The sequence below is a fragment of the Halyomorpha halys genome, unplaced genomic scaffold, assembly GCF_000696795.3.
Source record: "Halyomorpha halys isolate HHAL.00 unplaced genomic scaffold, Hhal_1.1 Scaffold146.1, whole genome shotgun sequence".
NCBI classification, from domain to species: domain Eukaryota; kingdom Metazoa; phylum Arthropoda; class Insecta; order Hemiptera; family Pentatomidae; genus Halyomorpha; species Halyomorpha halys.
The window spans coordinates 1,171,234-1,194,152 of NW_027110622.1; the positions used below are offsets into that span (position 1 = coordinate 1,171,234).

A 22,919-nucleotide genomic window follows, 5' to 3' on the forward strand; every position below is an offset into this window, starting at 1 on the left:
AATTATCAAATTCTTTTTTTAAAAGTTTATTATTGTAAATATAAATTTAATTAAAGAATAAGAATTTTGAATCAGAAGAATGTACTCTGTGAAATAATGAAATATTGAGATGGAAGGTATCTATTTAAGTTTATTATTTTGGAGAGAAATACTTAATTCGGCAATTCTGCCCAAATGCATCAGGTTACTAAAATACACAGCTTGCTTATCAACAGAGATGGGACCATGGATACGACCTTTATTTATGAATGAACCATAATGCCATCGTATCCATGGCAATTTTAGCTATTAGTTTCATGGTTGCCTAACTCTGCTTATCAATCCATGATTGGATATATACGTACTATCATGTATTAACAATGATCGAAAAAAAATTGTTTCGTTCTTTTTTTTCTATTTTTCAAAAAATAATGAAGTATAAACTAAATAAAATATAGTTCTATCGACACCCCTATCATCAAAAAATTAATGTAGCCAAAAACCATAAATAAAATATATTTCAAATATTATTTTATTTTATTTTTTAACAACTTTATTTTATTTTTTCTTATATATATTTTTCCCCTTCTTCTTCTCGCAAAAAGCCTTCATAAATTTTCCCTATTCATTCTTTCTCTTTTTTTTCCTTTGGTTCTCAATCCTATCTATGCGTTTTCTCTATTCCACACTCTCATAAACTCCCTTCTTCAGCACTCCGCAACATAAATTCAGTGCAAATTAAAAGAAATTATCGATGAAATACATTTAATCAAAGAAAAATAATTATTTTTATTGTTTGAACTAAAGATGATTTTGTCGATTTAAATCGACTTTCCTTCCTTTTTGGCAGTTAGTTGTTTTGTGCATGTTAACACGTCAGTTGGCCTATCTTTCTTTACACCATTTTCCAACTTAAATTTAAGTTATTCACTTTCATCACTAGGATCGGGATTTGGTTTCCCTAAACAAAATTCTTTTTAGTCTACTTTACAGAGAGCAGCTTTTGGTTTTTATAATTTTTTATTTACTTAAATCGTGTAATACAATCGATAATCTGTTTTTCTTATTCTACATTAAAAAAAAAAGAAAACAAAATAGATTGGTATATAAAGCATGCAAAGTAAAGGATACATACGATACACATTATATAAACTTTTTTTTTTTATCAGTCTACAGGGTGCGTTGGTAAGAACTCTAGAACACGCGTCTAATATTTTTCAATCTAGTACAACGAGAAAAAGTTTTATTATATATTTATCGGTGATCTCACTTGCATAATCTCCCTTGTCAATATCATTTGCCACTTACAAAGCTATAAATTTATTAGATAATTTATTGACCTTGTGTATAATAGCCGGAAGATGAAAAAACTCTAATAGTAATAAAACTATTTAATGTGAACAAACGTTTCGCCCAACGTTGCATAGCTTCATCAGGGTTAAAAAAAAATACAAACACTAATGTAAGGTAACAAAGTAAGAAAATAGATAATATGAAATGAAATTGAACAAAGGTGTGGCTGATTTATATAAAATAACTGAAAATTTATATAAAAATAACAAAGTAAATTGAAGAAAATAAGTAAGATGTACATTGAAGCATAAAATTATATAATAGTTACAAAAAGTTTGTAGACAATTAATGAAAATGAAAATAATAAAAACAAAAGTATATAGAAAAATAAATAATAAAAAAACACTACGCACTGAAATATGAAAAAAGGACAATAATAATAAAGGATTTTTTTTAGTGTTTGTATTATTTTTTTTAGCTCAGATGAAACCTTGCAACGTGGAACGAAACGTCGGCTCACATTTAATAGTTTTATCCCTGAGAGTTTTTTTTTTTCTTTGGCCGCACCCAGACCATATTCCATTTTAGTATATTTTTATTATTTACTTGCTATTAACAGGTATTTGTATGAGCAATTAGCATCAAAATGTTATCACGCGTTATTATGTCATCTCGGGTGTAAGTCTACCTTCTGCCATTTTGCGTAATAGCAATATAATAATAAGATAAATAAAATAAAATCGGAACATTGAGCTGTTCAGACAATATAATGAATTAAGCTAGAAAAAAATTTAATATACAAAATCAAACTATTTTTTATGCAAGTTACAAGTGATGACGCAAGAAAAATGTTATATTAATTATAAACAAGTAAAAATCAGTAAAGAGAGACAATATTGAGTTTTTTTGAATTGAGGATAGGAAGCAGTTATCAACAATAATTATCTGCACAGCATTGATGGAACAGCCACTACAGACTACGTCATGCGGGAGAAGCAAACGGGGCACTCAAGTCTCCAGACTCACCTAGAAGGAGGTACCTCTTTGGCGGAGGCGGTGGTGCTGGTGCAGTCTCGTACTTGCAGTGGGTCCAATGCGGCTGCCAGGGGTAGCCCATGTCCTGCTGAGGGAACTGTCGGTATCCACTTTCTGAGCCCATTCCCACCTGCAACTAGTCTTTGTCATAACAGAGGAGTGTCAGGATGTTATAGTCAACGTGGTCAGGGTTCGTAAGGGTAAACATTACTCTACTACAAAGGTTAAGAAGACGAAGAAAAAAAAAATTATCCTCATCAAAGTATAAGGAATGAGATAATGGTAAAACGTGCTTTAAAGTGGAATGTAATCCTGATTTGATGAAAAGTTATTTTACATTTCATTCCTGTACTTGATTATGGGTACTTCTGAAAATAAAAGGTTTAAATTTCATTTTAAAATGGACGTGTTCCAAAGATATTAGCATAGACAGTGGTTTCATTTTTTACTACGCCCCTCCTATACAGTCGAAAGAAGCCTAAGAACTCTACGCTAAAATCAATACAATACGTTAAATATAAAATAAAATATATAATTTATAATCTTAACACTTTCTTGAGACTGGTAAATTTTTTCAAAATAAATAATTTAATTTCTATCCATTTTAGTCTCAAAACTTTTTATTTTTCATATAAGTCCGACGTTTCAGCCATCTTCAGGGACAATCTACTTAATGAAATTTTGAAATTATATAATTTAAAAACTCTAACTTCATGCAGGCTATTCTGCCCAGGTCAAAAACATCAATTTCTAATTAGTCAATATTCACTTAGAACTAAATCAAAATCATTTATCACAGACACTATACCTTAAAAACTTTATCATATATAAAGGTTGTGATAAAGTTTTTAAGGAATAGTGTCTGTTATCATTTATCAATGATTTATATTGATGAAGTTAGAGTTTTTAAATTATATAATTTCAAAATTTTATTAAGTAGATTGTCCCTGAAGATGGCCGGATTGGCTGAAACGTCGGACTTATAAGAAAAATAAAAAGTTTTGAGACTAAAATGGATAGAAATTAAATTATTTATTTTAAATAAAATATATACTTTTTTTTTTGTCAGGTACGCCACAATTCAAGCAAAGAATCTGCTTTTCTAATGTTTAGAAAGATATCCATTCTGATAAAAATAAATAAAAAGTTGTACAATATTTCACCATATATATTAATTTCTTTAAAACAACAAAGTTTCGACTATAAGCCATATTGAAAAATAGATTCACATAATCAATAGATATAAGTGTGTGCGTTTACATTTGATTTTCAGCCCCCACTATCTTATAAACTGTCAACTATCAACTGTCTATCGTGCACTTTGTTAGTTGCACTTCGGTAGCTGTAATAATGCAGATATGTATGGTGGTTTTAATTATGATATTTATAAGCCAATCAATGCAATTTTCATGCCCATGGGTATGTTCAATACCACAACTTTGTCGAGTGACATAGCAACACTTTGGTACAAGGAAATAAATGGAGGAATTATAGTCAAATTTACTACATTATTGGATTTAATTATTAAAAATATTATTTGCTTCAGTTATATGTAATAATGTCTTTAGATAGAAATTAAGAAACAGAAAATATACAAAAAGCAAATATAAATAGATTACAGATAATCAAAGTATTTTATAACTAACAAAAAATAAATTAAGAACAACCAAAAACTTCCTAATGAACCAAAATTAAAGTAAAACATTTTGAAAAATAATTAACTAAAAGTTAATTAGTTAGGTAAAAAAAATCGAATAACAAGTTAAAGAGGCTTTTACGTGCTTAGTTTAGTTAGATTTTGAAAAATTGAAAACTTATTAATTTTGTAAATTGTTACTTCATGTCATCAAAGGATTTATATTTATTTTATTATTGGGTTTAATAATAATAAAGTTAACTAACTTTATTTATTTACCCAGTTATAACAAAGAGGCCTAATAAGTAAAATGACAGACAAAAAGTGAGTAGAAAATAAGAAAAACAAAGAAAAAAAAGGTAGTTTACTATCATAATACTAAAAAAAAAAAGAAAAAAAAAATTGGTGTAAGTTGCGAATAAAAAATATAAAATATAACCAATTAAAAATTCAATCTATAAAATTTTTTAATAGAATTAAGAAATAGAAAATATGAAAAAATCAAAATGTTATCAACAAAATATAAATTAAAAAACAAATAAAAATTTCTGGATGAACAAAACGTAAAGTGAAGCATTTTGAAAAATAATAAAATATTAAACTATAGGTTAATTACTACTGAATCAGAAAAAAAAAATCGAAATTCAAAAGTGAATCCAATTATGAAATGTTACTTTCTGAAAGGTTATATTTCGAGAACTATTGGACGTAAATAGCTTTATTAGGGCTAATATTTCAGCAAATTTACTCTTCTTTAAATAATGCTCTTTTAGATTTTCTAGTGTTGTTGGTACTTTTTAAGATTTAGAGCTCCGAATGAAAAAATAATTATTTTTAACGTTTTGAAAAAGCCGCCATTTTTTATTCCCCCTACCTATACTTGGCAGACTCATCAGTTTTGACTAATAATTATACATAGTTTTCATTAAAGCAATCGATAGAGATTTTATTAATTTATCTTTAAGCAACCATGCTGTATTAATTGATTTATTATTTATTCAATGAATCTTTTTCAGTATATTTTATGATTATTTTATAGCCAAAATATTGTTTTAAAGAAAAATATACATTGGATGAAACATAATGCTGCTATTTGATTTATGATGATATTATTTTCACCTTAAGATTTATTAAAAATCAAAAAATAAAAAAGTGTAATAGTAGTGTAACTCGAAAATATAACAGAAAAATCGTTCTAACAACACTAAAAACAATTTTTTTTCTTAACAATATGCATTCTCTCTTCTATTCAACTTTATTCTATTGTTAGACATTAAAAAAAAAATCCAAATATTTATTCAATTATTGTATATAGATTGTTACATAAATAAACAAAAAAAAAAACCATGTTGGGTGTTTGGTTTACTAAAAGTAAAGGCCGAATTAATAGGCGGTTAAACTATACACGTAACCAGAGTAAATGTCGATGAATTCCCTGTTCAGAAAACAAAAATTCTCACTTATTATGCAAGATTTACTACTCAACTATATGTTAAATATGTTCGAAGTTGTTGTCCTTCAGTTTTAGAAAAAAAAATTGTACCACTACAACCCATGAAAGGGAATCACAGGTAGTGAAAAAGCTAAAATCGGGGCTGAGCACTCTCCTATAGGACCAGAACCATTCCTAGGCAACTCTAAAAGGCATCAGAGGAAATTAGTTCTTGATTGGACATGGAAGAAAGCCGGCAAGGAGTGGAGGGACTGAGATTTTAATAACTAAACCCTCTACTTCTAAAACTAAGTGGCTGCTAGGCCTAAACAGAAACGAACTCCGATTATTAATAGGAGTTCTTATAGGTCACTGCTGCTTAGGCGAACAGGCCCCAAAGACTGCCTTACATTACATAGCAGATTGTGGTAGGTATGAGTCACTAAGATATATGCTTCTAGATTCTGATAGAATTACAGGAAAAGAGGCTTCCACTATAGATTGGGAGTCCTTTTTGAATTTCATTAGAAAATCAAAAAGGTTCGATATAGAGGAATAAGATACATAAAATAGCCATTCCATTGGTCTGCGTTGGGGATGACAAAAAGGACCAATAGGCCAACATACCGGGCTTGTTCCCCCCACCATTACCAGTACCCATGAAAGGTCAAGAGTTCAGTACTTTGTTTTTTTTTTGGTTTTTTTATTCATTTTTTTTATTTATTTATTTTTTGTTAATTATTTTTAGTTTCAAATTTGTGAATAATCATCACAAAAATCACTAAAACTTCTTTAAATATCGAACTGTTGTCACTGAGGAAAAACGCGCAGTACGAGCCACTAGGATATAAAGAAAAAAATAAAGGCAGGAAAAAATGTGATTTATTCAGATATTTAAATGACCGCTTGGGGCTATGCAGTAGAAATAATTCAAGTGCCATATTTGTTATTATAAAATTGTTTGTTGTGTATGGCTGAACCAAGTCCTTTGCAAAATTCTAGACCGATTTTTTTCAACGTTAAGTAACAAAGGTTGTTATGTTAATTCATTACATACATTAGTATAAAAGAGAGGATTGGAAATAGAATATTAATTTTTAAAAACTTTTTTGTTTAGTTCTTGTTATTTTTTTTGAATTTCTTTATGCTCATACTGTCCAAAAATTACAATGTTATAATTTACAAAACTATTATCCTTCCCACTGTTCTTTACGAATGCGAAACGTGCCCTCTTACACTAAGAAATCATTAGCGCCTTTAGCTTTCTAAAATTAAAGTATTATGTAAATTATTTGGACCGAAAAAAGATGAGTTAACAAGAGGATTTAGAAGGCTATACGGTGCTGAATTGAGGTAACTGCACCGAGTAAATATAATTCACATTATAGCATAGCGACGAAGGTTGTAGGGCTTAGTAACGAATAGATCCGTAAAATGTTAGAAACAGGAAGACGTCCTAAGGGTAGACAAAAAAGTAGATCGGAGGATTGCGTCAGGATTAAGTAGATTTGGTTTTGGGTGTAGAAAACGATTGGACGTAACGGCATCGAAACTCCGTAGAATATTTGGTCCGATCAAGGCTAGTGATCACTGGAGATTATCATCAGGTTTATATGGATAGGACGTCTGGATTGGGCATGTTGCTCGGATGAATATCGATGAGAATTCCAACGAATTCCTGGTGGAAATCTCCACCGAACCAGAGGTAGGACAGCCAAAACTGAGATTGGAAGATGGTGTGACGTAAGATGCAAGAACGCTGCGAGGAAAAAGAAACTGGAGAGTGGCGGTACAGGACGAGAACACCTGTCGAAAACTTTTCGAGTTCAAGTCATACATCGGAATATAGCACACTAAGGGGAAGAAGTAAGAATTATTATTTTACTCATTCTCAAGTAGTATTCAAATTAAATGTATAAGTTCATATGGGGATAGTGGAGGAATAGAAGGGCTGTTTTTATCTCTGCTGAAGTTATAAAACAAATATTTGCATGTCTTGATACACTAGTTGGATATCCTGCGTTAACTTGAACATGATAATTTTAAGAGGTTATAAATAATGATTTTTATAAAATATACAGACATCAACGTTAAATGTTCACGGCATCATCTTGTTTTTTTTTTCTTATATTTGACAACTAAATAATCTGTGCCACTCGCCCCCATCATGTAATTAAAATATATATAAGTTAAAACGTTTAAAAAATTCATTAGTAACGAGCTATGACAGTAATTTACATTGTGAAAAGGACATAACCATATTAAACAATTTAATTAAAATAATTATTTTAGTTTATTTAACTTTATTAAACAATTAAATAAATGATTTAATTAAAGGCCATTACTATATCAAACAATTTCATAACATAATTCTTGACCCTTTCCGGCGCATGGGGTATACTACACCTCCTAACTAACTGTCCAAACTTAAAATTGAGAATAGAGTACAAGAGCCGGGTAGAAAAAAAGGCAGTTATCTCCCCCAATTTTAAATTACTTTAATGAAAACTAGGTATAATTACTAGTCAAAATTTATGAACCTTAAAAACACTAATTTTTCATTCGGAGCTCTCTATATCTTAAAAACTACCAACAACACTAGAAAACCTAAGAGCACATTATTTAAAGAAGAGTAAATTTTCTGAAATATCAGCCTTAAAAGAGCTATTTACGTTCAATAGTTCTCGAGATATAGCTTTTTAAAAAACAAAATTTCTTAAAGGTCTACTGAAAGATTAGTAGTTAGTTAATTTATTTTGAGAAATCTATATCTCAGGAACTATGTGACGTACAGATGTCTATTAGCACTCAAATTAAAGCTAGTTTAATGGACTATGAAGAAGTTTATGACCTTTACCTTCGTAGGAATAGTAGTTTTCATGATATATGCTAAAATAAATTGATTTATAGTTGTTCGGACAAGTTTGATTTATGAAATCACATATGAATATAAATTTGGCAAATAAAAATTTTCTCGAACATTATTTAGCAAATTTCATGAAAACTATAACACCTACGAAGATAAACATTATAAACTACTTTATAGCTCATTAAACTAGCTTTAATTTGAGTGCTAATAGACATCTGTACGTCAAATGGTTTTAGAGATATAGATTTTTCAAAATAAAATCACTAACTACTGATCTTTCTGTACGTCCCATACAACATTTTTATGAAATGTTGCTTTTTAAAAAGCTATATCTCGGGAACTATTTTACGTAAATAACTGTTTTAGGGCTCATATTTTAGCAAATTTGCTCATCTTTAAATGCCGTCCTCTTAGGTTTTCTTGTGTTGTTCCTAATTTTTAAGATATAGAGCTCCGAATGAAAAATTAATTTTTTTTAACGCTTTCAAACAGCCACCATTTTTTATTCCCCCTACCTATACTTGGCAGACTCATCAATTTCGACTAGTAATTATACATAATTTTCATCAAAGTAATCCAAAATTGGGGTGAGATAACTGCCTTTTTTCTACTATTGGGTTCTTGTACTAATACTTCTAGTACATTCACTGATTTAAAAAAAAAAAAATCTAAATGGACTTTCTCAATGTGATATACGGATGCGAGCCCAGGGGCTCTAACATGCATGCTCTTAGAATGAAAAATTGACACGATAGTCCTCCATAAAATTACATGAGCGATCTGAGATCAAAGTCTTAACATATGGAGGAGAAGAACTAACAGTGAACTGCTTGCAGAGACTGATCAATCAACATCTCATAATATAAAGGCAAGGAGGTTAAGATGGACAGAAAATGTGACTCGAAGCAATCCATCAGGACGCCTCTACACAAGAACGAATGCCACTATAGTTTGCAAGAGACCACATGGAAAGCCAAAAATCAGATGGATAGACAGAATCAACAAAGACGCGAAAGAGCTGCAAGAAGCAAACTGGGAAGAAGAGTTGTACTGCCAACTCCCATGACTCGGGTTCGAATCCGGCAGTGGCAGATAATGATTTATTAAGTTACTGTAGCCGTGAATCAAGCCTGTGGGTTTAGGAGCCTTACTGGGACTTACTCTGCCCAAAATGGGTGCCCTTGATTAGGGATAAATCTTGCGGTCGAATTAGATCGTGAAAAAATCAACTCTTTATACCTATGTTAAAAAAAAAGTACTTCCTTGCAAACTTGAGTCTCTAACCATTCATGGGTTATAGTAGTACAGATCTTAATTTAATTTAATAGTTGGAACTACTTTATTAATTATCTTTCTGCTGCTTATGTGCTAACACGTTTTTTTTTTTTTTTTTTGGAATGATCTGGAATGAATATTTAAAAAATTAAATTAAATTTTACTATTTCTCAACATTTTTCAACCAATCACCCAGTATAAAATTTGACGAAACAGAAGTTGAAACATACAAAAAATAATATTTAACTATAACACATGCATAAATGATCGCGATAACATACCTGTGTACCTAGATTGGACATTATTGCCTCAACTACTCAACCGGGTACACAAGTCAAAAACCAATAATCGTCCATAGTCCTCAAAAATTCAACCCAAGCACTGAAATATCCTGTTAATACGTAAAATGCATTACATCTACAACACAGAAAAATATATATCAGAATAATCTTGACTAACTGTATCTAAAAATTTTCTTTAAATTCAAACATGTTTTAAAAAATGTTATTACTGAATCGGAAAAATTATCCCAAAAACACCAAAGGCTGAAATACAAATATAGAATTATGACGGAAAAAAAAAATATAGTTATGAAAAAAAAACTAGCTAATATTCAATGAGCAAAGATATACAACACATTTCTAAGAATAAAAAATAAACCAAAAAAAAAATTACAACTGGTCTAGAGGTACATGTTAACAAAACTATGGAAAAACAGAATGTATAAGTCAAATTTTCAATATACAAATTGACTATGACTACAATGATAAAGTCTAGATTGAAGAATTTCAAATACGTGACCTTAACAAAAATTTTCCATTAAGAAGAGTTTCCGTTATAGGAGGATGTCCGATGAAAGAAGTCTTGTTATATTAATATAATTAACAACTTCTGGTGGATGTTCCTTGGTTTGTAAGAAACAGCCAATTGCATCAGAAATTACAAATAGAGACAATAGAGGATTACGTTAAAAAAAAAAAAAAGGTCCATGAAGTTCCACTCCCAGTTACCTATAGTTAAAGGAACAGGAAACCTATAACTTGGGAAACCCAACCACAACCCGAAGACTGAAGCACAGGCTGCAAAAGGACACCCTGTTATAAATTCTATATTTATTGGTTCTGTTATTGTCACTATAAAATTTTATTTTATCTTAATTTCTTTTTTTTTCTCTTCACCTTTTTCTTAAATTCAATTTCCCTTTTTTTCGATTAGAAGTCAATTATTTATTTTGTTAAATTCATAAATGTCATTGCTTTTTTATTAACGTTTCTTTTATCTTTTATTAAGAATTATTATTTTAATCTATTTATTTATAACATTGTATATAGTCACAGATGTCTTTTGTATGAGACTATACCCCCCATAATCAATTGTTAAAAAAAAAATGTACCTCTTACATTGACCATGTAAGGCCCACCAGGCCGAACTAGTATTAAATAAATAAATAAAATAAACAACTTCTTCTTCATGAAATATAATGATATCTAAATAAATTATTGTATTAATAATGAAACCCACAAAATAGCACATTAAAATTACAACTCAGGAATACTGAATACACTACGATAAGATGGTCCTATCTTCCTCAATTCCCTATTGGGATATGACTAAACTAAGAAAGCAAGATGGATATCACCAAATGGAAGAAAGCAAAAAAAAAACAAATAGAAAACTTTCTATTTTATGTTATGACACTCTCACTCGAAAAGAAAGGATGCAAATTCTAAAAGTTCTACGAACTGGAAATTGCAGTCGAATGGAATTTCTAATTTGGGATTACCTCTGAAGGTTTGGGAAATTAAAAGAAATTTATCATTATTTAATAACTAACACAATTTATAAATAATCACTGTGATGGAATTAATTTTATATTAACTAATTACAAATCGTTAATACAAACGTGTCATAATGGAAATTTAAACCCAACTTATTTTTTTTTTTTTTTTTTTGTAATAACAGCAATCCAATAATTTCTTGTAAATAACAGGAAATGGAAAAATAAATATTCAAAAACGTAAACAAAAATCCTGAATGGTTCTGACAAAACTAGTCAAAAAATTTCTTATTTACTGAGGAATAAAAAAAATAAAAAATCCAGCCAAAAATGATCTTCGGACACAGTTTAATGAAATTAACCAGAACACTCAATGCAGAAACACCGAAAAATTTAAAACTTTAGAGTGGAGTAAAACGAAGAAGTTATAAAAGAAAAAGCCACTAAAGTATTTATACATAAAAACTGTTTATTTGTAATGAACATAGCTATGTACTTCTTATATCAGATATTTCAAATATATTTTATAAAACAAGACAAAAAAGTATAGAGACCAAGCAATGAATACAATGAGCTTTCATCTTAAGAAACACATGATCCAAGAAACGAAGTACTTTCAAAACGAAAAAAAATTGAATAGTTCTTATTTTTGTTCGGATCTGGATTGGCATTAAGTATGCCAACCTCAATATAAATTAGCAGAACCGGCAGAGGTATAAATTAATTTTATTCAAGAAATTCTGTACGTCTAATAATTCCTGAGATATGAAACTTAATATTTTTGCATATATTATTAATATTTATTATTTTATTTATATATATATTATTGTTTATATAAAATGTTTATTGTTTGTATTTTGTATTTTAATTTTGTTCTATTTACGTTAAAGAGAGGAAAAATAAGGAAAAAAAAAAGGAAAGATACATTGGGTTGGAAGATATAAAACAAGCATAATTAAAAAATAAATAAATAAAGTATAGAAAGAAATAAAAGAACCAAAGTGATAATACAAAATAAAACAGTCATATACTATTATTATATATTATTTACTTGACTATGCTTATATTTTAAAAGATTTAAAAAAATTGTCAAAATATGTTTAAGTAAATATGCTGTGTAGTTAGCAACCCAATAAAATGGGGCAGCACAATCTTTTATGCTACAAATCAAATCATAATTAACAAATAATAAAATCAATCAATCATATTTAATCATTAATAAGAAATCTGTATGAAGAACAAAACATATTAATAAAATACAACACATAAAATTAATATGAAACAAACAAATTAGAAAAGTATAACGTTCGCAGGCGAAAATTTCGCAATTGTCTCATCGGTGTAACAGATTGGTCTATTTCAATTTTTTTCTCCTTATAGACCATTTTTCATATATTTTATCAAATATTTCAAAGACAAGAGCATTCAATACTTGGAAATTTCCCTTATTTCCTCCGTAGTCTTTTATCCATCCTCCAGGATGCTCAGGAACCTTAATGTTTATTTTTTTGTTTTCCATCTAGTGAATTTAAAGTGCAGTAATAATTAAGAAATTATAATAATAATAATAAAATAAAAAAATTATGGCTTTGATATTGGCCAACAAAACAAAAGAAATAATGGGAGTTTCCAAGCACTGGTATTGGAATTTGAACTAATGGACGAAAAAAACAAACAAAGTAAGAATTAAAACGAAAAACAGGTCAATTTGGTACAAACAAAATTAGTGGAATTATTCACCTCCGAGCAGTTTAAGTTTCTATTTTCTTATCATAAACATTTAACACTAATATAGTCTATCGTATTTTATTAATCTCTTATATAATCATCATATATACAATATGATATAATTATTGACTTTGAATAATTAAATAAATTGTTAATTATGATTTAACAATTATCAGCAGGATTTTAATTCGATTAGTGAAATTAATATTAGATATTTTATAACTCCAGTTTGAGAAAAGTTTCATATTTCAGGAACTATTAGGCATACAGACGTCTATTAATTCTCAAAATGAAGCTTGTTAAATTCACTTTTAAATAGGTTACAATGATTTTTCTTGCAGGGATTTCTAGGTTATTTGCCAAAATGATTATGATACCCCAACAAAAAAATTGTGGATCTTGGATACTATTAAGTTCACAAAACTCGAATTTATAAAATTTATACTCCTTAAAAAACAAAAAAAAATGCTGACTGTTTTCTGTCTGTTGGATATTTTCCAAGATTTTGAACATGGAATGACAAAAATTTGAGGTTTTTCTTGAAAACAATAATTTCCAATAGATCATAAATTAAGATTTTTTTTTAAATATAAATCTAAACTTATCAAATAATCAAAAATATCCAATCATCTGTGTTTATTTCATTTTTATTAATTTTTTTGCTCCTTATACTGGATTACAAGAGTTGTATAATACTAAAACAATCTTACAGTATGAAGCTTATTTATTTTTTTATTTAAATTACATACTTCGAAATCAAATATTTTAATAATTACGAAAAAATTGTTTTAGTAAATTGTTCTTTTTTTTTCTTTTCAATTTAACAATTAAATTTAATAAATCTAAATTTGTTTAAATAGGTTGATTATTAATGTTCTATAATAAACTTCAAGTTTCCTTCTTCAATAAAGGATCCTAAACCCAATTATTGCATCGACATCAGCGTCTGACGAGTTGCAGTGAAACAGGAGAGACAAAACTCCACATTAATTTTCTTCTTAAACAAAAGCAAACATAAATTTTTAAACCAAACATGACCGGACAACTCCTTAGTATAAAACTACATTAAGTAATAACAAAAAAGTAGAATTTGTTTTTTCCTGTTATATCCTTCACACATTTATCTATTGACTTTTTATTTTTTTAAATAGTAAATAAAAATGAAATTTTACGATTTAGTGGAAATTTAACGTGAACTATAACTAAAATTTTATAATACTAGATTAAGGAATGTTATAACAATCAATTTAATATTTTATGAAACCCTGTAACTTCAAGAGATAAACATTTAAAAAGACATTTGAAACATGTATGGAATGATGGTATATTTTAATTGTCATATTACACCTGTGTAGATTTTTTAACTTGATTACACAAAACTTGAATAAATCCAAAACAAATGGTTGATAATCAGCAATAACCAATAACAACATCTGTCTACTAATTATAACTTCCAACAATACAACACAAACCTTTCGTTAACATTACAAAATAACGAAACATTTACTGTTATTTGAATATTGTTTATTTATTATTATTAATTTCTTTATAGGTATGTTTTTTATTTATTATTCCTACTGTTACCAATCAGAATAATGCTATTATGATAAATTTATAAGTGGTTCTTCAAAATACAAACATAATTGCAAATTTCCTTATATAACTATTATAGTTAAAATGAATAAAACATTAAAATCGTTAATTTTTACGTTTCGTAAATATTTATTAACATAAAGTACGTTTTTTAGGTAAAACACTCTGGATGGAATTTCAGTACTTTTGTTTCGGGAAGGAATTTTTAAGTTAATTAAATAAATATCATTATAATTTTTTTTAGTGGTATAGATTTAAAACTATTAAATATTTGTAAAAATGATTGGGGAAACATCCTTGGGTCTGAATTAAAATTGTGAACTGAGTTTAAAAAAGTGAATCGTGGATGAAAGGAAAAGCAATTGACAATCTACATATAACTTTTTTAAAGATTAAAAATAATATGTAGAAAAGTACCAAGTAAAAAAGAAAAAAAAATTAAATAGTTATAACCTATACTTCTAGGAGAAGTATTTATAACATCATAATGTGACTGGGATTATATATACTTTAATAGGATTATATGTAAAATTAATATAATACAATAAATAAATATTATGATATAGTTTTATTTAAATAATGTGGGTTTAATATGGATTTTTTCCTCAATCATTTTCATTCATATTTAAATATAATCCATTTATTCATAATTATACAATAACCTTTCACTTGTTACACCCCATGCAAAAGAACCATCCGTCTGTACCAACGATTGCTAGTAATATTGTTTAAGGTCTACTGTTTCAATGCCGGCACCTATATTTCTACAAATCGATGATATATATTTTATTTTTGTTGATCTCATCGAGTCAACAAAGAATAACGAATTAAAAATGGAATTCCAACTAGTAAATGCCGAATCAAACTGCATAAAAAACAACCAAGTACCTCAATAAAATACAATGAAGCAACAATTGTTGCATTTTTTTCTACTATCAGGAAGATACGCCTATATTGTTCAGATTTCAAACCAAAAGCACACACATTTACTATTGATGCAACATGCCACAGGATATGCAATAAAAAGCAGCAACCGACCCTACAAACAAATTGTAATGTGAAATCACTAAATATGAAGGAGCATTGGTTCTATTATATCTCTTACCTATCAACAGTTGGCAACATGAAGTTTATCCACCAGGTATACCTGGATTCCCTAATGAAGCAAGCTCAAAAAAATGAGACATTTAAAAATATAAGAGTATTTAGTGAATATTGTTCAGACTACAATTTATTTATACAAGGTAAGACAATTTATAATAAAGGCAGTTAGTAGCATTATATACTGTTACATCGAGTGATGAACCCCAGCCGATATGTGCAATAATATACAACACAAGGTGGGTGTGGGATGGTGTTAGGATGGAGGTTCGGTCGGTCTGTCTGTTCCGTATCCTTGATAATTATCGTTAAGGGTGCTGTAGTAGGGAAGGACTCTAGGAGAGAAATCGGTCACCAAGAGAGCTGCGATGGTCTGGAGCTTGGAGAAGACTGGAAGGGTCCTGCCCCCTCCAGCACGTGACGGGCGGCTCACGTGGGCTACCTCGTGACTCGCCACGCCGCTCCCCTCCTCCCTCTCCGCTCGCGTCACTAGCTATTATCCATATATATATGCCTAGTAAATAGTACGCTTCTCATTCCGTCACATATAGGTCCTCGTTGTCATTCTGCTGTTTAAAAATTAAATATTTATTTTATTGGGCAATTTTTGGTTGAAAGAGTTTATGAACATGGTAAGGATGTGAAAAATATAGAGATCCAAAATATAATACAAAAATTTCATTTTTAAAGCTAAATAAAATAACTTAAGAAAATAATACTTTATATAGAATCTTTTCCCTTTCTTGAGACTGTTTTTTATTGTTTACATAAAATAAATTGTATCCAATTTAAGTCTCAAAACAATTTCTATTTTTTTTTTTTTAAAGTTAACAGATCATAAAAAATTAATTATACAGTAAATTTTAAAACAGACACAAGAAATCTAAACCAACACCAGAGATTTTAAGGAAAATTAATTTATAATAAATATGGGAGGATTGCGTTAAAACTGATTTAGTACAATTGGGTTTGGAGGGGCATCCCTGGAAGGATGTATCCTGACAGCATTAAATGGTATCGGAATCGAACCTTCGAGTTCGTTAGGCCTTCATTATTATTATTAATGTTTAATAGATTTTCCTTCTTTTTTTGGAATAGAAGTAGGAGATAATTAGCATAGATTGTAATCTATTTGTTATCACTATTGTAAGGATAACCTTGTATTAAGAATTTTTAATAGAATGGTTTTAGATTCTTCCTATTTATTATGATATATGAAATTTTATCTATTAATTTAATAACAATCCTGACATGAATATGATTATTGTTATTATAACTGTGATTAATAAGGAGAACAGCCTAATTGTGAAAATTGAAGATATATTTATATTAAAGTATTTGATTTAAATAAAGAAAATTGTGGTTAATTACTTGAATTGTTGTATGCATGATGTGTATAGTATAAATTTGTATTGTAAATAACCTGATGATGGATCGACAGCCCCGAAACGTTGGTAATGATTCTTTTTCTTTTTATTTATTTAATGTTTCGACCACTAGGGCCATTTACAAACTTAGAAAATTACAATTGAGATGTTAACAAAATTACAAAGTGAGAAAGTTACATGTTTACAATTACAATTTACATTTTGTAAAATTACAATTATAATTAGAAACTGCTCCTAGATTCCGATTGCTACAACACTTACATGACAAAGGATCTAAACTTCCCATTCACTACAAAAATTATGGGATAATCAGCCCAATTTGGACATATAGAATTGAGCTCTGGGGCTCTACCAAACCATCAAATTCCTCCCGCATCCAATCCTTACAATCCAAAATCCTTGATGCTCCTTATTACGTTACAAATAATCTCATTCCCAAAGACCTTAATATCCCATTCGTTGTAGATTTGTCCCAAAACAGATATGTATCTTTTCATTCCAAACTCCTTACCCATCCTAACCTATTAATTTTTAATCTTTCATCCTTAACAATCTCTGATAATCCAACGAGGCGTCTGAAAAGAAGATGGCCACGGGACCTTCTAATTTAAATTAATGCTTGAAGTACCCACCAATGGGTGGTTCCTTCCCAAGATTTTTAAGTGTATATGAAACATACAATATAGTTACTTATTGTATTTATTATTTGTACAGTTGTAAATCACATTAAATAAATAAATTTATAAAAAAATAATTAGAATTGACGTTATGAGTAAATTACTATATTAAATTATGCATCCACTTATAAATGCTGGAATTAGAGTTGGCCTATGTGTGATCATAGATATTAATTATTTTTAAAAAGTGATAAAATGTTGTTATTATTGTGAGATCTTCTCTCAACATCTCCTGTAAATCAGACGAGAATCAGTGTGGTTCGTGAGCCATACATTCAGTGAGAATATGCCTAACGGTGAGATCGTTTCCGCAGTAGCGACACATCGGTGCATTTCCTTTTTTCATGAGATGACCGTGGGTTAGTAGTGTATGGCCTAGCCGAAGATGGATTAATACAACATTTCTCTGTAGCAGATTAAAGTTTCTGGTTGGACGTTTCACTGTCTGTTGGACCATTCTTATCTTGTATCTCGTGATGAACCATTCGCCTTGCAACTTTTGTCATCCAATTTCTTTAATCCGAATTATAACATCTTTGCAAGTTGATGATGTTACGACTTGACCTGTCTTTATAGCTAGTCTGCCTTTTCATTCCCGGTGATCCCACAATGATCTGGCAGCCATAAAAACAAGACCCTACAACCCATGCTGTTCAAAGTTTTCAAATCTGCTTCAACTTTATTATCAATGGGTGTGTTGAAAAAAAAAAAAAAATTATAGCAAATTAGGCTCCAACTACTCAGGATTTTAGAATTTAAATTTCAAGATGAGAAGAAAAGTTAATATTTTTTGTATTATCAAACCTTTATCAATGAAAGTTTTATTGAATGATTCATTAAAATAAAGAATTATAACAAGGAAGAGTTATTTCGTTACATCTCATTATATTAATGAAAACGTATCCAGCAAAGAACTTATATTATAAATAATAAAGAATACAGGTGGACAAAAACCAGCCAAGATTACTTCGGAAGAAATTTGTTGATCTCTTCGCTTACCATTACAGTTAAACTGATCCAAATGAGTTAAATGACAATGATGTGTTTGTTCAGTAATATTTAAGCAGACAATCAGACTGAGATTCTGAGTATTTTTTCTTACTAACGAGGCAGGAACAAATCTTCAGCAATTATCTCCACCATTAAAGAACCCGGAGCTTGAATGGAATTTTACTAAATTAAAAGTTATTTGTATTCACGTTAATTGTATAAATGACACGGCTTAAGGGTATTATTAGTAATAATAATTCTTGATGTGTTCCTCAGCCTTTGTTCTTGTACTATGTAACTACTGCTCTAAACGGGATGTAATAATAATGAGTATTGCCACATATTGCACAATGACTTCACTAAATTATAACCCTATCCTCATAGTATTTATATGTTTGAAGCTATAATTGCAATGACTTGACAACAAAACTGCATCAACGCTGTTAATGATTCCTCATCAGTTGCAAGATAATGAAGGAACAGATAGGAACGAATTAACAATGCGCCATGCGCAATCAATTTTACCAGTGGAATGCAGAAATTTTATACAATAAACCAATTATACATTTTAAATAATTAGTAAGAATAAAAATAAGTATTTATTTTTCATAATTTTTAATTTTAAATCAATAATAATTCCAATCGTAATTATTTTACAGTTCCATCAATAGCATAGTCATTCGGAATAACAGTGTAGTGACACTGCTGTCTCTTGGTCTATACTGTAACTACTACAGCCACAAAAACCGTTACAATTCGGAAAAAGGAACCTATCTTCCGCAATGTGAACTACTTCATTCATCGCACAGATATCGTATATTGATAAATGTATAATTTTTCTAAATACTTTGATTGTACAAATTAATAACCATATTATATGTACTAATATTCCTAAATGTATTATTAGAATTAATAAATATTACAATTGAATCTGCTGATCCACTAAAAGCAAACGTCTTATGGCGTTTAAATGCCTAGAGAGTTGACTAAGCAGAAATTGAAAGACCTCAACTCTACGGTGTCATAGCATCGTTCCTCCACAACAGGACCATCTCTGTGCGGGTTCGAGATGAGCTTTTCCGCTCCATTCCACTGAAATTCGGAGTTGCCACAAAGGGCAGTTCTATCGCTAGTAAGAAGGTGGTCTTACAGAATGAACCACCTTCTTACAATACTAGCGCTCTCTGTGCGGTTTAAACTGCAGATCTACAAGAAGATTGGCCTTATTTCAGTCATGTAGATCAGTCTTTTGTAATGTGTTGGAAGTTTAGACCGTTTGTCTAGTAAGTGCTGTAATAGTCGAAATCAACGTGCAGTTTCCTGTCTTTTCAGTCTTGTGTGAGGATTCCAGGTTAATCGCTTGTCTAAATGTAGTCCAAGGTAGCGGATCTGTTCGACAGGGGTAAGAGTAACATTATTAAATGAAACTGTAGGGCAGTCAGTAGGTTTACAACGAAGGGTAAAGGTGATTTGATGGGATTTGTTGGAATTTATCTTAGTCCTTCAATTACGACAACATTCTTCGAGGGCTGTGATATGGGATTGGAGATTTTGGGATATAATTAATGGGTTATTATTAACAGCGAGCACACATGTGTCATCGGCATACGTGGTGAGGATAGTGTTAGGATTGGTTGGAATGCCAGCTGTATAGACGGTGTAGAGGATGGAACCAAGAATACTACCTTGAGGAACGAGACACATATTTAGTTTTAGTTTAGTGCCAGACAACGAAATGGGGTGTGCCCCAACACCTCATACAACTCAGAAATAAACAGTCATTCCTTAGAATGGAGCTCTACTCTAGTAAAAGGAATTAGTGCAGATTAACAGTATATTTATATTATATTTGTTTTATTTTATTTTTCGTTTATTAACTTTATTTTTAGGGGTTAGGGAAAAAAAAAAAAAAAACTCAATGCGAATTTCCCTGTAAGAAAAATATTCTCCTTAGGAGGAAGTGTATAATGATGTTAATAGTGACGCAGAACATTCTTGGACTATTTTTAGAAATATTTTCATTTATTTCACTCTGCCTTCTCTGCATCTCTACTCCTTCCTAAATCTAATATTCCTATTGTAAGGGCCTACATAGGGCGGCTTCAACCCTGCAGAACAAGGTTTTCTTCCTTCGAGGACTTACGGCTCGTACCTGTAAGACTCATCCTGTCCATTCATCTCATAACCGACAACCTAACATGTATGTAAGGCATTATCCAGGTCTTCTAGTATATATTACTTCACATCTTTAATTAGAGTCAGAACCATCTAATCTAACACAACCAACTCGACAACAGTAAAACCTAAGACGATTCATCATGTAAGAGTACTGATGGATTATCAAGATGATTTTTAAATTCGATCATTGAAAATTTGTAATGTAATAAAAAATTGATCTTTATTTTGAGATTGATTCGTTCACATAATGAATTCCGAAATAATGGTCAAACAAGCTTTCCGTTTATTAAGAATCGAAAGATACATTTAAATAAATTCTTACAGTTCAGTATATTATATACAAGTAAGTATTGTACGGGTTGGTTGTGTAGGAGTCTTCATGATTCAAGTCAGTCAAGTCTGTTTGTCTTTTGAATGATGAGACTGTCATCCTGATTGATGCTCCCATATCGCATCAATGGAATTGAAAGCCAATTCGTCGCAAGCAATTTTATAACATAAATAAAACGAAATGATTTAAATTATAATTAAATAAGATCTTTGATCAATACACCTCAGTTTGGAAATGGAACATAAACTACGATGTACAATTTTATAATGCGGTTTTAATTAGTAATTGTGATTTTTGGCAAAGATATAATCTTAGATGAAGAGTATAAATGGAGGGGGTAAGTTGGCAGGAAAAGTGAAGCTTTGAAAACTTTGCAGAAAATTAAGGGAAGACTGGCTGCCTTCTGTTTCAGTTTTGATTACAACTGCGGACATTCCTATTAACTTCAATGTAAACCTTATCTCCAAGGGCGTGGCTTGTTTTTCTTCACTTTTACTTTGATGAAGAGTAGGGCCATGCCAACCTCCCTAGACGTTTAATGAAGTTGATTCATCAGTGATATCTAGGGTTTGATAATTTGATCATAAAAGACGAATTGGATTCAGTACCGAAAAATCACCTAGAAACAAAATTTATATCTATAAATAATCCTTATATTTGTCAGAAAACCTAATTGACAGCCAAAAATAAAAATAAATAAGAAATCGCTTAATAATCATTAAAAAAGAAAATGTTATAAATAAAACAATAAACTCAGAAACTCATTAACTCGTCATTTTTTACATATTAAGCTAGGATAATTAATCTTGAAAGATTTTCTTCTCCGAAGTAATCCCTAGAGTTTAGTATGGCGTACTTGAGTTTTAGTTCATAATGACACTTCTAAAATCGGACATCAAATGATGATCTAAATTTAATAATGAAAACTGAAAAACTTTTTTTTTTTGTACATAGAAACAGTATTTAGTTACGCAAGATATATCTTAAACCTCAATGAAAGATTGAACTGACAAAAATCAAACACAAGTTGAAGAGGAGAAGTTTTCATATTTACTTTTACTCCGAGGGTCATAAAGTGTAAAATCTATAGACGAACTGAAATTAACATAAAAAATACTGTTTCCAAATCAACGATCAATATTTTTTCATATTATGATATTAAGAACTTATCTCATTTCAAAGATTAAATTTAGTAATAATTATTCAACAACGTCAAACACAAATATTCTGTGTCTGTTATCTTATTCTTGGAATTTTTTTATTGTATTGGAAAAATTTGTGCCTATAAGCAGGTTATTTATTAATTTAAACCAGACGGATTTTTTTTTTTTTTTTTTTTTTTTTTTTTACAGGATCTTGATACCGAATGCGTAGAATAAATTAATTCATGATGATCTTTGGAAATATATGGCCACGCACAATATTTCATTACTGTCCAATGGCATGGTGACTTTTTTTTTTTAAGCCGATGTAGGGATAACATGACATGTTTATTTTCTGACATTTTCGAACCTTCAGACATACCGTAAATATATTGCTAGATTTGAAACGATAAACGCTTGTAAAAATATTTCTACCTTAGGCTTTCATGATTTTTTTCAGGTCATCAATTGAAATTCACATTAATTTTCTGCAGT

The 22,919-nt window shown here is 29.7% G+C and overlaps 1 protein-coding gene across 4 annotated transcripts in view; it reads right to left on the bottom strand.

Moving 5' to 3' along the window:
* LOC106678541 (thyrotroph embryonic factor) overlaps positions 1 to 22,919 on the bottom strand; it is a 680,455-nt gene that overhangs the window by 367,142 nt on the left and 290,394 nt on the right. For 2 of the 4 annotated variants that reach the window (XM_067048776.1, XM_067048772.1), the window contains exons 1-2: positions 9,801 to 9,836; positions 2,299 to 2,443 (exon numbers count right to left, since the gene is read on the bottom strand). The exons of 1 other annotated variant lie outside the window; for it this stretch is intronic. In XM_067048776.1, the coding sequence (XP_066904877.1) occupies positions 2,299 to 2,443; positions 9,801 to 9,821 (166 nt within the window). In that variant the 5' untranslated portion in view covers positions 9,822 to 9,836. Of the gene's footprint in view, positions 1 to 2,298; positions 2,444 to 9,800; positions 9,909 to 22,919 lie in introns of those variants that run through there. One more of the 4 variants, XM_067048775.1, reaches the window with a different exon arrangement.